The following is a 13987-nucleotide window of genomic DNA, read 5'->3' on the forward strand; positions in this document are numbered from 1 at the left end:
GCAAAATAGAACACACAAAGGGGAGGAAAACTCGGGGCGGGGTTGTGGCTAGTGGCAAAGTGCTTGCCTAGCAAGTGTGAGGCACTGGGTTCGATCCTCAGCCCCACATAAAAATGAATGAATAAATAAAGGCATTCTGCCCATCTGCAACTAAAATTAATATATATATATATATATATATATATATATGGAAATATATATAGTGGGAAGAAAAAATAAAAATCTCCTAGTTCCTCATTGTTCTTCACCTACCCAAGAAGACTTTACCTCTATTCTGGTTCTGTGGAGGTCAGGGCCTGTCTTGTCCCCTGTGTCTCCAGGGCCCGGCCCCACGGTCAGCACACAGTAGGGCTTCATGAGCACTTGGTGAACAGTGCTAACCCTGAGTGACGTCACCTGCTTGCAGGTGTTCCTTCCATGTTTACAATCCAGGATGATTTTGTTATGTTCAGCTTATGTCGCATGGTTTTGATCCTTCGCTTAATAAAAGGTGCAGCACACTGAATACACTTTGGTCAAAAGAAGAAAGAAAAAGCAATACGGTCACTACGGTTACTGAAATGTGACTTGCAAGATGGTCCGGTTTCCCTCACTTAGCAGCAGACACTGAAGGCACAGAGGCAAAGCCACCTGACATCGGAGGGCCAGGCCGAGGCGCTGCGCTCTGACCCCTCCATGCTCACTCCCGCATCAGCTGGCTGCCCCTGGTGACACCACAGGTGGGGGAGAAGGTGGGGTATGAACTGTGCAGGTGAACTGAGTGGCCAAGTGAGCAAATGAACAATAGATGAAAATCAGAAGCAGTTTGGATTTTATAACCAAGACTGAGTGCCAATCATTCTCCAGAAAACATCTATGGTCAAAATAAAAAATAGCTTCCAGTATTTCTGGAAGCTATTTAGAGGACAGCCACCAACTCCCATGTATTGGGAGGAATGAAAGTCCAGGCCCCGGGGTCATCTGGAGATGCCCCCCACAGCTCACTGGCTGCATAACCTCAGGTCATAATCAACTTCTCTGTGTTTCAGGGCCTCATCCATAAAGGCACGATGGAAGAGGTTATTTAAGGATGAAACGAGGTGACACATGGAAGGTATTGTGACCAGTGCCGACAGAGCGCCTAACCACTAAGATGGCTTATCTGACTTTTGATACTAATCTTGCAATTATCACAGCAGTTGTCAAAGCGAGGTGAGGAGAGCTATTACCTGGCTGTGATAATCAGCATTTATTTTACCAGCTTTTTCTGGTCACAGTCTGCTTCAGCCAAGTGTCCTGTCATGCTAAGGAAAATAGGGGATCTGATCATTGTGGACAACCAGTCTTCAGTAGCAAGTCAGTAGACAAAGGAGGGACCAAGGTTCCCTAGACTTGAATTCATTAGTGTGTCAAAACTTAGCTTTTGTGGGGTGCAATGGTGTGACTTGGGAGGCTGAGGCAGGAGGATTGCAAGTTTGAGACTGCCTTAGCAATTTAGTGAGCCCTAACCAACTTACTGAGACCCTGTCTCAAATTTTTTACAAAAAGGGAAAAAGGTGCTAGGGACTTGGCTCAGTGGTGAACCATCCCTGGGTTCAATCCCTACTATCAAAAACAAAGACCAAAGCTCAACTCTTCTGGTCTGGGGCTGTAGATCAGTGGGAGAGCACTTGCCCAACTTGTGCAAGACTCTGGGCTCGATTCTCAGTACACAAACAAACAAACGAACAACACTGAACTTTTCTGCCAGTAATGTGAAGAAAGCCTTATAGTCCTGTCTCAGCTGGGCTGATGTGAAGCTCCTGCCCCTGCTCCCACCCCCAAAGGCTATGGGTGATGGTTGAACTGCATTTTAATGGAGGACAGTAAGCTGAACACTGGACTTCAGCTTTGCAGAGAGGGCATGCAAGCTGAGGGCCCGAGCCGAATTATTCAGGATTCAGAAGGGGTCTACAGCGGCTATTTGGGGAGGGGGTGTCCAGAGAGGGCAGAAATGCATCCAGAAAGGATTAATGAGTGTTGCCTGACAGGCGCAAGCAAGGCCCTCTTCCTCACCTCCTCATGAGAGTATCAAGAAAATTAACCTTCCTCATAAATAACTGTAGAACTGGATGCTTTTTTCCTGGAAGATGGGACCAAGGGCTGAATCAGGCCTCCAGCTGACCAGGAAACAAGAGTGAGGCCACTCAGGTAACAGGTGTAACCCATCCCACCTGGGAAACGCCTGCAGCACATAAAAACTAATAACAAATAACAGTTAACATTTTCAAGATTTATTTTCCAGGGTCCGCCCTATGCACTTTGCAGGGGCTACCTTGTTCCCTCTGCATAATGAGCCCATGAGCAAGTGCTAAGATTATCCTCATTTGACATATACGGAAATGATGGTGGCTGAGAAGGACAAAATGATTTGTCTTAGGTTGTGCAGCCAGCTTGGATGGAGGTGGATTTCAAAATTAGGTAATGTTAGCTGGGTTTGGTGGCACATGCCTAAATCACAACTACTTAGGAGGCAGAGGCAGGAAGATCTTGAGGCCAGGCTCAGCAATTTAGGCAGACCCTCTCTCAAAATTAAAAAAAAAAAAAAAAAAAAAAAATTTTTATTTTTGGTACTGGGGATTGAACCCAGGGGCACTTTACCACTGAGCTACATCCCTAGCCCTTTTTATTTTTTAAAATTTGACACACTGTCTCACTAAGTTACTTTGGGCCTTGCTAAGCTACTGAGGCTGACTTTGAACTTCCAAGTCACTGGGATTAAGGAGTGCACCACCGTACCCAGCTCAAACTTTTTAAAATTTAAAAAGATCTTGGGATATTACTCAGTGGTAGAACACTCCTGGGTTCAAACCCCACTACTGGAAACAAAACAGCCCCTTGCCCCCGCCACGCACACACATACACACAGGGAAAAACAAAAACAAAAAAACAGGAAAAAAGTCAGGTGACTTTTAATCACTGTGCAAGAAACCAAGGTGCACTTGATTAATTAACTGCAAAATTAATGCAAGGGGGATCAGGCTGCGCTATTTGCCATCTACTGCTCTCTCCCATTGGCTGAACTCAGGAAGTAGGTGGCTGTCTTCTTCCTCGCAGCTCTCCAGGGATGAGTCCACTAGAACAGCCTTTCCAGAAAGAAGACCAGGGTTCTGGCCCAGGACAGGGTAACAGTGTCACTCTCCTGATGTCTGACATGCACTCACTTATTCAGCATTCATCGTGATGGGCTGACAGATCCGGCTCCATGAGAATGTTCTAGGCCAGACTCTAAGGGAAATGACTACACAGACTCCATTTTGCTCTGAGACTCCATGTTATGTAGGAAATAAGCTTCTCCCATGGGAACACCCCGCCTCTGTGCCCATCATCAGTTACTTAGTGTGACATGTTTAATAATATACAATGGCAACTCCTATGTAGTAACCAATGTACCATGTAAACGGTAATTGTGTGGATGTTAGCAACCATTCTTTAGTTTGTACCTAGGTAAGGGTCATTTTGACCCACTTCCCCCTCCGTTGATGATCTCATGATGTTAGTTTGTAATTTTGAATCATAGTAACAGACACTTATGATTGATGTGATTTTGGGTATAAAAACCCCTACAACCCTGTGGTCGGAGCTGTTCTCCCAATAGCCATTTTTTGGGGACATTGTGTGAGATAGTCAGCTGGCCAGCTTAATAAAGACTCTCAAATTCGGACTTCTCGGTGGTGATCGGTCTGTTCTTAAGTTGCGCCCCATAACATCATCAAGGGCCAACTCTATGCTGACCAGGCCTTGGGCGGAAGGATCTGAGCATTGAGAAGAGCGTAAAAATAAATCTGAAAGAGAATTTGTCCTCAGGGCACTTAAAATATTGAGGGAGACAGGCATGTATAAAATTAAATATATGTATATTAAGAATGTCTTAATTACAGCTGTCTTAATGTACCATAAAATGAGGAACAGATGAAAATGCTCTGAAATCTGAGAGCTGGGGTCAATTACTTCTAGTCTGGGCCTAACTGGGTGTCGCGGAGCTGGGTCTGAAAGGCAAGCAGAACTTCAATATGCAGAGAAGAGGAGCACCAGGATTTTTTCCTAAAATAAGAAGGAGCACGTGCAGAGAGGCCATGAGGTGGGGGCGAACCCAGAGCTCAGAGCGGCTCTGTCTGGCTGGAGGGATGCCGGGGAGGAGAAGGAGATGCAGGGAGGGAGCGAGGAGGTTGGAGAGGGCCTCGCAAGCCAGGCTGAGGGTGTGGCTCCACTGTGTGGATCCACTGGTAAGTGGCCAGGGTGCCCACACTCCTCCTTCATAAGCCTGTGCTATTGCTGGAGGCTGCACGTCTCCCAAAGCCCATGTGTTAGGGGCCTGGGCCCCAAGCAAGCTCCTGGGAGGTGATAGGACCTAGTGGGTGATCTCAGGTGACTGGAGTGTGCCCTGGAGGAGAACCATGGGATTCCAGCCTCTTCCTCTCTCTCCTTCCTTCCTGGCTTGTGACATGAGTGATTCTGTTGCACCACGTGCTCCCACCATGACGTGTTATCCTACCACAGACCCAAAGCCACAGGGCCAATCTACCATGGGCTGGAACCTCCAAAACTGTAGCCCAGAATAAACCTATTCTTTTTATAAGTTGATTATCTCAGGTATTTCATTACAGTGACAGCTGACCAGCACCGTGGGCTACTCAAATTCTGACCAATGCCTCATGATCCATTTCTGCCTCAAGTAAAGACACAACTGTCATGGTGAGGCCTGTGAGAAGGAATGTCACGCTGAGTGGCTCAAGTGGCAGGCAACGGGGGAGGGGGATTATACTCTGGGGTGGCTCAGAGGCCAGAGGGCAGTATAGATAGCATCGGGACTTTGCTAAAGGAGCATCAAGCACACAAAACTGTCTCTCAGGGCAGGACACAGCTCTTCTCAGAGAGGGAACCCAGGCTAGGGCAACTTCTCAGGTGACACCATGAACGGTGACCGGTTTTCCAGACCACAGGGTGTGTCAAATCAATTGTGCATTCACTGGGATCACTGCCAACATTTTTAGTGTCATTTTGAATCATTTAATCTGGATTTGAATCCTCGCTCGCCATTAGCCCTTGATCACATTTCAAACCCCTGTGTCCCTGTTCCCTCATCTGCGGGATGCAGACAGTGAGGACAGAAGGCACCCCTCAGGGCTGCGCTGGGAGCTGACTGAAACGCGGAGTGGCGGAGCGGGGTCCTGGCGGGAGCAGAGCCTGGGCGATTGTAAACGCTGCCGCTCCACTCCTCTGTCCGTTTGACCTTACACAGAACCGTAGAACCCGAAACCACAGGAAACACGCACACCCAGAGGATCCTGTGAGCTGCCCGGCGGCGCCTAGGTGGGGCTGCACCAAGATCAGACGGTCGCACAGGTACCTGGCCGCAGTGTGATAACGACCCACATTTACTGGGCCATTAGTGCATTCCAGGCCTCTCCCAGGGCAAGTTACGGGACAACAGATGGCACAAGTGGAAGAGGGCGAGGCCCGAGGGCCAGGTCAGTCCAGAGCCAAACGGGAGTGAAAGAGCTTAAATCCGTGCCAACAGTCACAGGAAGACCCAAGGAACCTGTCGGATGCCGCGCTACACAGGACGGGCAGGTGGGGCAGGCGGGGGGGACCTCTCTGGAGCCCGAGTGGCCAGACAGATACAGCGTGTGCTAAGTGCACAACCAGGTGCCATGGCCGGCCTTGGGTAGGTGACCCCGAACACAGGCTTCCCCTCCCCAGGGATCATTCGGAGAATAACACCTTGATGGCACAGAGATCATGGGCTGCCATCAGATAAAGATGAATTACTGAGGACTTAAAAACAGAGCAACCCCACCGAACAACTGACCTCAAAACACTTCTCTTTCTTTGCTTGGTGAAGAAGGCTAGTCATTCCAGGAAGCAGGACTGGAAAGATGTAGGTTTCCAAATATTTTCTGGGGGAACCTAAAGTGAACAACAATGAAATTCCCATTGCAGATCCCAAACTGCCCAAATCCACTGAAATTCCCATTGCAGATCCCAAACTGCCGAAATCCACCTGGGAGCAACGTTTGAACTAAAAGGCACGGTCCACTCACTAACGTGTCCTTACAGGTTACATTTTGCCTCAGACCATTGGATCTGCTTGCATTGCTAGCAATGTCCTTAAATGTCCCTGTGGCCCGGCAAGGATGCACGCAGGTCCTACACAAGGCCAGGACCCAGCTCGTTATGGCTCCAGGGGGGTAGCATCAAGGAGACCAATGTGGCCAAAGGAACAGAGGGATACAAGCAAGGGGAGTGTAGCAGGAATTGTGGCCAAAGAAGAACTGGGGTGGGAGTCGACTGGAAAGGGCCTCAGGCCACTATGGTGGAGGTAGTGGTGGGCACAGCGGCAGAAGGCATGAGCCAGCAGGTGAGGCCTGGCACAGGGAGGGCCTGTGGGCTGGGCTTCGGGGGACCTGCAGTCTGCACCTCAAGGCAAGGCAATGTGACATTTTCTTCTACTTCTTGCATTTGTTAACCCCTTTCTTTCTGTCCTTTGTATGTGAGGTAGAATCAGAGTGTGGTTTATTATTATTATTATTACCTCTACTGCATTTTAACCTTAAAGTTAAATCAGTAGAAAGATAATACTTTTCTTTTTTGTATTGAGATTGAATCCAGCAGTGCTTTACCACTGAGCTACACCCCCCAGTCCTTTTATTTTTTTGAGACAGGGTCTTGCTAAATTGCCGAGGCTGGCCTTAAACGTGTGATCCTCCAGTCTCCGGCCTCCTGAATTGCTGGGATCATAGGCGTGTACCACACCCAGTGAGGATACTCCTCTTAAAAACAAGAATGAAATCAAGAACAGGCTCTTATTCATGAGTCTCCCTGAGCCTATCCCACCACCCCATCCCCACCCCACGGTTCTATAATGTTCTAACCCCAAACCATAAAAGATGAAAACCCGCCTCCGTACTCACAAGTTTTTGGATCCACCGTTTCTGAGACCTTGAGAGGACAGGGTACATGTGAGACCCTGGTGAGGGGTGGGGGTGGGAAATAGTGCTCTATTTTGAAGCCATGGGAGACGGTTTCCTCTGGCGGTGACACCTGCGGGGAGTGGGAGGGGTCAGTGCAGGTCAACAGTCTGAACTGAATTTTTTATTTCTTTTACAAGACAGTAAAATTCCATGTCAGACCTTAGGTTCCAGGGGACACACTGAGCACAGGTCCTTGCCTCCCTTCCCTCCAGAGACGCCTATAATGACCATCAAGGAATAAGCCGCAAGTAGAGAAAAGAACAGAGGACCCACGGTGGACAAGACACGGCAAACGAATGCAGAAGAACCAGGGATGAGGCTGACTTCAAGAAGCCAGAGAAGCGGTAGCCCGGGGAGAACCTGGCCCAGGGCACATCAGTCCGCCTTCCGTCAGAATTCCAAAGGGGCTAGCCGCTCAGAGGTGACAAGCACTCCAGGGGGCGGCGCCCACACACAGTGGGGCTAAGTCAAAGCCTGGCTGGGTTCACGGCCTGCTGCCCACGTGCCCACTCCTACGGCTGCTGCCCGCTCAATGCTCACACGCTACGTTCACACCAGGGTTTTGTACATTCCTTCCGTGAGTCGAACCCGCGGGAAGGAGCGGAACTGCACAGGGCCCGGCTGGTCGCACAAAACCCCAAAAAACCGACCCATGATTTGGAGGCTCCCTTGCCCACGCCCCAATACTGACTGCCCGCTGCCCTGGTCTTCCATGGACAACACTCCTCATAAGCGTCCGGGAGGTTTTTCTGCTCAGAGACCCAGCCAGAAAACAAACCCACACGTACAGCAGAAGAAAACGGGCGCGGGGTGGTTTGAACATCACAGTGAGACTGAATGTCAGGTGTCAGCTGGCGGAGCATTTTGTTTCTGGAGATGAGTGACAGAGAGGGGGCCTGAGAGGGGGAAGCTTTATCTTCAGTGTGGACGGCCACCATCCAATTGGCTGGGGTCGAGGTGGACAGAGGTGGAGGCAAGGTGCATTTCCTCTCTTCTGCAGCCAGGATGCCCTTCTCTTCCTCGGATCTCAGCATCTGGAACTCACATCAGTGCCCCCCACGCCACTCTCAGGTCTTTGGCCTTGGACTGAAAGTCACACCAGTGGCTTCCTTGTTTCTGAGGCCTGTGAACTTGACCAAATCACACTGCTGTCTTCCCTGGTTCCCAACTTGCAAATGGCCTATCATGAGACTTCTCAGCCTCCACAATCCTGTGTGAGCCAATTCCTCCAAAACAAGATGAAAGGACCTTCATTCACCTATGTGCGTATCGTCTCTCTCTGAAGAACCCTAACATACCAGCAATACAGAGAAATCAACCCATTCATTTAAAATGGAGATTTTAAATAATCAAAGATCTCTATACAGATCAAGAAAAGCAACAGCATAAACCAAAAAAGATCAAAATCTGTAAACAGCACCACTGATCCTGGAATAAAGACAAATAATCCAGGGATGAGAATTCAGACTAGTATAAGCAGAAACAAGAAAGAAATGCATCCATAAAGCAAGAACATGATGCTATGAAAAAGGAACAATCACAAAACATGAGTTTTAGACACACGAACTCTGTCAGAGGTGGCTGTAGTAATGGAGGTTAGTGAGTCTGCTGACCTAGGTTTTGATTCATCCCTGTGACCCTGCTCAAGTCCCTTTGTCTCTGAGAATCTTAAACATTTTAGACTCCGTTGTGTGTATTTAATCCCAAAGCATTCTTCTAAGGGCCTCCCTCCTGGCTGCCCTGTCCTTGTCCCTCTCTCAGCATAGTCTCATCTGCCTTACCGTGGGAGGCAGAGAAACTTGCTCTATTCGCAACTGTCCCTAAGACAGGCTGTTGGATCCACTGTGAAGGCCTTTCTCTTCCAGGATCTCATTTGAGCCCCACAGAGCACTGTCAGTTAGTCAAGGATTATCTGTCCCACTTAACACATGCATAAACAAAGTCTAAGAAAGGTTATGTGATGCTTAAGTCACACCATTAGTAACAAAAGTAGAACTGGCCCAAGTTTCTGGTTCTAACTTGAGTCTACCTTCTCCTTCTGACCTCCTAACTCATGACACCGTCTGACCTTCACCAGTCACCTTACTAGTCTCATTAAGAGCCTTCTATCTAGTATGAGGCCCGGGTCATACTCACAGTAATCTCAGGTTCTTGTTTGACTTCATATCCTTTTGGAAAGGGAGGCAGCTCAGCTTGGTACTCTAAAGGGAAGGGGAAAAAAATCCTCAAATGCCAGGCTTCATTGCGGTTTGTGATATAATTTCCTTTTCTCTGAATAAAATACTTGTGGATTTTATTTCAGTTGGTGGTTTACAGGAACAAAAGTTGACTGGCCATTGCAAGTTAATATTTAATGTGGCTCATCCAACTTATTTAAAATGTTTGGTTCGTCTCTCCCATGAAAGTCAAAGCTTTATGGGAGTCTGGGACTCTTTGCCCAAGAAAGTACAACTTCAGATTCTGCACAGACATTGTAACTACGGGGAATGGAGGGAGGAGAGGATGAGGGATGAAGGGAAGACACCCCAGCGCACATGGAGCAGAGGAAATGCAAAGGGCATTCCACCAAGTCCTGTGGGCAGTCACCACTGCTGCTGAGAGGACAGAGCACGCTCCTGGGCCGTGCTGCATTAGTGACTGCTTTAAAGGCCACTGCAGAGTCACTTTGCAGTGATGAGAAAAGATGTTTCTGGGCAAGATGGTACTGATGGAATGGAACTATACTGCGTGTACGTTACTAGGTAAGGAATAAAACCAGGTACTGTAGCATTTCTTTCTTTTTTTTGACACTCTTTTTAAAGCATCAGGCTGGGGACAAGTACATTAGGCTACCGGTCATAAGCAACATCAGCTGGTGCTGTGCGACAGTTTACAGCAGTTCCCTTTTGGGATGGCTTGGATCTGGAATGTCTCTGAAAGACCCATAAGCTACAGGCTTGGGACCCTAACTTGCTCTATTGGAAGGTGACAGGCTCTTTAAGAGGTGGCACCTAGTGGGAAGTCTTCGGGTCACTGGGGACAAGCTCTCCATTGTGGGATCCTGGCCCCTTCCTTTTCCTCCTCCAGCCACCAGGAGAGTGGTTTTGCTCGGCCATCTTGGGCTGCCTGGCCACAGGCCCGATCACTGAAACCTCCAAGACTGTGAACCAAAATAAACCCCTTCTAGCTTGTCTCTGGTACCTGTTATCGTGACAGAAAGCTAATGTACCCCTAGGTCCACAGAATGTATTCCAAGATGTCCCCAAGACGCCTAAAATTGTAGATAGCATTGAATGCTTTGCTTTTCCTATTCATACACACCAATGATAAAGTTTAACTTATAAATTATGCAAATGATCACAATAAGAGTTAACTAGCATAACATAAAAAAATTATAATACAAAATAAAATTTATTAAATTTATGAATTACTTCTGGAATTTTCTTCTTAGTATATTTGGACCACAGTTAGCTATGGGCAACTGCAGAAAATGAATCCTCAGATAACCAGGCATGACTATCACAAATTGAGAGTATTTTTGTTTGTTTGTACCAGGGATCGAACCCAGAGCCACTGAGCCATATCCCCAGCCCTTTTTATTTTTTATTTTGAGACAGGGTCTCACTAAGTTGCTGAAACTGGCTTTCAACTTGCAATCTTCCTGCCTCAGACTCCCAAGTTGCTGGGATCACAGGCATGCGCCACCACACCCAGCTAAATTCAGGGATTTAAAGCAACACAAATTATCCGACAGTTCCTTTGAGTCAAAAGGTCAGGAATAGATTGGTGACTTGTGCTGGAATCAAGGCATCAACCATCGCTGGGACTTTATCTGAGAGTTGGGGTCCTTTTCCAAGCTCACCAGCTGTTCATTTTCTTGTGGTTGAAGGTCTGAAGTCCCTGTTGTCTCCTTGGTTGTCAGCGGAGGACTGCTCAGCTCCTAGAGCCTGCTCTCAGGTGCTTGCCTCGGGCAGTGTTCAACAGGGTTGTTGCTACTTAAGTGCCAGCAGGAGTCTTTTCTGCTTGATCTGACTTCTAGGGTTCACCTGATTAGGGCAGGCCCACCCTCACTTAAAAGTCAATGACTAAGGACTTTAAATACATCTTGGAGCATCTTTTCACAGCAACACCTACACAGGTGTTCGGCTTAATAACTGAAATGTGTGTGCACAAGGAGGAATTCTGCCTACTGTACCAGCCATAGCTCTATCACTTCCCCACCACTTGGGTAAGCATGTAAATTCACCCCTTTCCCCACTGTGTTGAAAATCACTGAGATAAAGGGAAAACTTTATTTAGGTTTAAAATATATACATTTATGCCACTGTTTGAATATAAAACCAAAACATAATTGTTGGAAGAAAATTTCAAAGAACACAGAGATGTCTTACGGAGTCAAAGTGACATCTAATCCCACGCAACCCACCAGCAGTCAGGCTTGGCACACAGCCAACAAATCTTTTTCAATGGCTTTACTAACAAGAGATACGCAGACGTGTTTGCCTGAAATCTCCCAGACAAGGTCACATCGCTCAAGCATAGGACCTCCTAACTCTCCTTCTTTACAACTCGTCATTTTTCACCTTATTTGAATTTTGTAAAAATTAAGGACTATCTTTTCTAATAGATTGCAGATTTGGCAAGGGAAGTACCTGGGTTTGTGTTTTATATCCTCAAATTATTCTTGCTGAATAAATGAATCAAATAAATAAAACAAATAGTGCAACAAATTATTATTATTATTATTTTTTGGTACCAGAGATTGAACCCAGGGGTGCTTAACTACTGAGCTATACCCCCAGCCCTTTTTATATTTTCTTTAGAGATGGTCTCGGTAAGCTGCATAGGGCCTCACTAAGTTGCTGAGGCTGGCTTTGAACTCATGATCCTCCTGCCTCAGCCTCCCAAGCTGCTGGGGTCCTAGGCATGTGCCACCACGCCTGGTTGCAACAAGGTACTTTTGATTCATCCATTAATCCCCATGATATGCCAGGAACCCTTCTAGGTGCTGAATACTGGGTCTTTCAATGCCGCCACATGTATATTATGCCACATTTATTAATAAGTATGCTCTTAGAGGGCATTTGGGTTGTTTACAATTTTTCATTATTCCAATGTTGCAATGGTCATCTTTATCACTGATCTCAATGAAAGCATTTTTATAGGACTAAATCTTAGTTGTGGCTGCTGTATCAAAGGAAAAAAATAAAATTTGGGCAATGTGCCAAACTTTCCTACAAAAAGTTTACGATAATAGTGAGAATGCCTATTTCTCTACAATATGATCACTCTTACACATTTTTAAAAATAGTTTTATTTGCATTTCTTTGTTATTTGCCATTTATATTTTTCCAACAAAATGTCAGTTGACTTAAAATTTGATGAAAAGACACAAATTTCACATGACCAGAGAAGATACACAGTTGACATAATTATGTAAAAGTATGGGAAAATATATTAGTGTCAGGAAAACCTGATATGTTTGTTACTTTTAGCCTTGGGAATGTTTACCAGAATCTGAACTATTTGAGAATTCATCGGTTTCACCCTGTGATTTCAACTTGAATATACAGTTGATTACAGACTTGTGTTGTTATATCAAAAGGCCTAAGACAATCGGTTTGTAGAAAGCATCGAACTATTTAAAACACTGTGATTTACCACAGTTTGATTCATTTGATTTCTAGGAGTTGCTCTTGTGCTTAGAAAAATGTGCTTGTCTGTTTCCTCCTGCACTATCAGTACTTAGGGAATCAGATACATTAAATTTATAAATGTTTACAATCTTTCGCTTACTGAAGCGTGTAAGTGGGATTAATTGATTAGGAAACTTAATGGTATAGGAAGGGAAATGAACGGTAGGAACAAGGGGGCAAGGCTGTTCGTTTTGCACAACGATCTGTTCAGCAGAATCTGCAGGGAATGGTGAATGAACACGGGGATCATGGAAAGTGACAGGGAAGCAGGAAGATGGACTGGAGCGCTGGCTGAGTGAAGGATGGGGACGGTCTCTGGGGTGGAAAGTCGGTGTCTAGAGAGCCTGGGCTCATGCTTGGACCAGCATGGAAAGCTGGTAGGTACGTGTGGACTGAATGCATGAGAACATCTTTGGAGAAATGAGGGAGAAGCTGGTCTGCTCTGGGAACTGAAGGGGTGTGAACAGGAGAGCTGCGTTCTTTCCAGACTGGCAGCTGCCAGAAGAGGACATGGGGTCAAGGTTGGGGTTTCTCCTGAGATGAACCCGAGGGTCTTTGGAGGGAAAAGCGAGTAGAGACAAATGCAGGCGCAGGATCCTGGGATGGGGCACAGCAGGGTGTAAGGACGCAAGCATGAGTGTGGGTAAAGACGTTAGGCTGCTGTCCCCGACTTCGGCTGCCTTCTCAGTGAAGGCCTCCTATGCTAAGTGGGACCACAGAATATTGAGGAGTGAGTTACAACCTTGGGCCGGTGGACGTGGGCAATGAGAAGGCACTGATGGAGGCTGACTGATGAGCAGCGCTGAGAGCGGGCAGGTGTCAGTTTTCTCTGGCTTGCTCAGCTGTGGAGGAGCAAGCATTGATTCAGAACTGGTCCATGCTGGCATCTGGCAGGTGAGGTGAAGGATTAGATTCCATAACATCTTTGAGGGCTACTGAACTGGAGTGATTGATTAGACAATAAAGAAAATATTGATAACAGTAATCTTTGCAATATCAAAATAGAAAACCATAAACCCTAAGCGCTTGGACTCAGTCTTGGTTAACACAGCAGCTAAACATCACAAGTCACAAGCTGCTCTAAGATGTAATCAGAAGTCTTGGAAGGAAAGAAGTTTATTGGCACTAGTCCAAGTGCTTCTCCTACGTGCACTCCCCACCCCTGCAATCGATGGGGACTGGACCTAGGGCCTGGCACGTGCCAGGCAAGCACTCTGCCACGGTTACATCCAGCCCAATATAAATGCTTTTGAGAATATAGTCCTTAGCTGTCACTGGAAAGATGAGGGCAAAAACCAGAAGAAACTTACAAATAAGTTT

At 46.8% G+C, this 13987-nt stretch overlaps 1 protein-coding gene across 2 annotated transcripts in view; it reads right to left on the minus strand.

The window, feature by feature from the left end:
• Iqck (IQ motif containing K) overlaps positions 1–13987 on the minus strand; it is a 117696-nt gene that overhangs the window by 100618 nt on the left and 3091 nt on the right. The window contains exons 2-5 of one of the 2 annotated variants that reach the window (XM_047533133.1): positions 9129–9193; positions 6933–7062; positions 5831–5928; positions 3850–5368 (exon numbers count right to left, since the gene is read on the minus strand). In XM_047533133.1, coding sequence (XP_047389089.1) covers positions 5069–5368; positions 5831–5928; positions 6933–7062; positions 9129–9193 — 593 coding nt within the window. In that variant the 3' untranslated portion in view covers positions 3850–5068. Of the gene's footprint in view, positions 1–3849; positions 5369–5830; positions 5929–6932; positions 7063–9128; positions 9194–13987 lie in introns of those variants that run through there. The other variant, XM_047533134.1, reaches the window with a different exon arrangement.

Source organism: Sciurus carolinensis, chromosome 18, assembly GCF_902686445.1.
Source record: "Sciurus carolinensis chromosome 18, mSciCar1.2, whole genome shotgun sequence".
Classification (NCBI taxonomy): domain Eukaryota; kingdom Metazoa; phylum Chordata; class Mammalia; order Rodentia; family Sciuridae; genus Sciurus; species Sciurus carolinensis.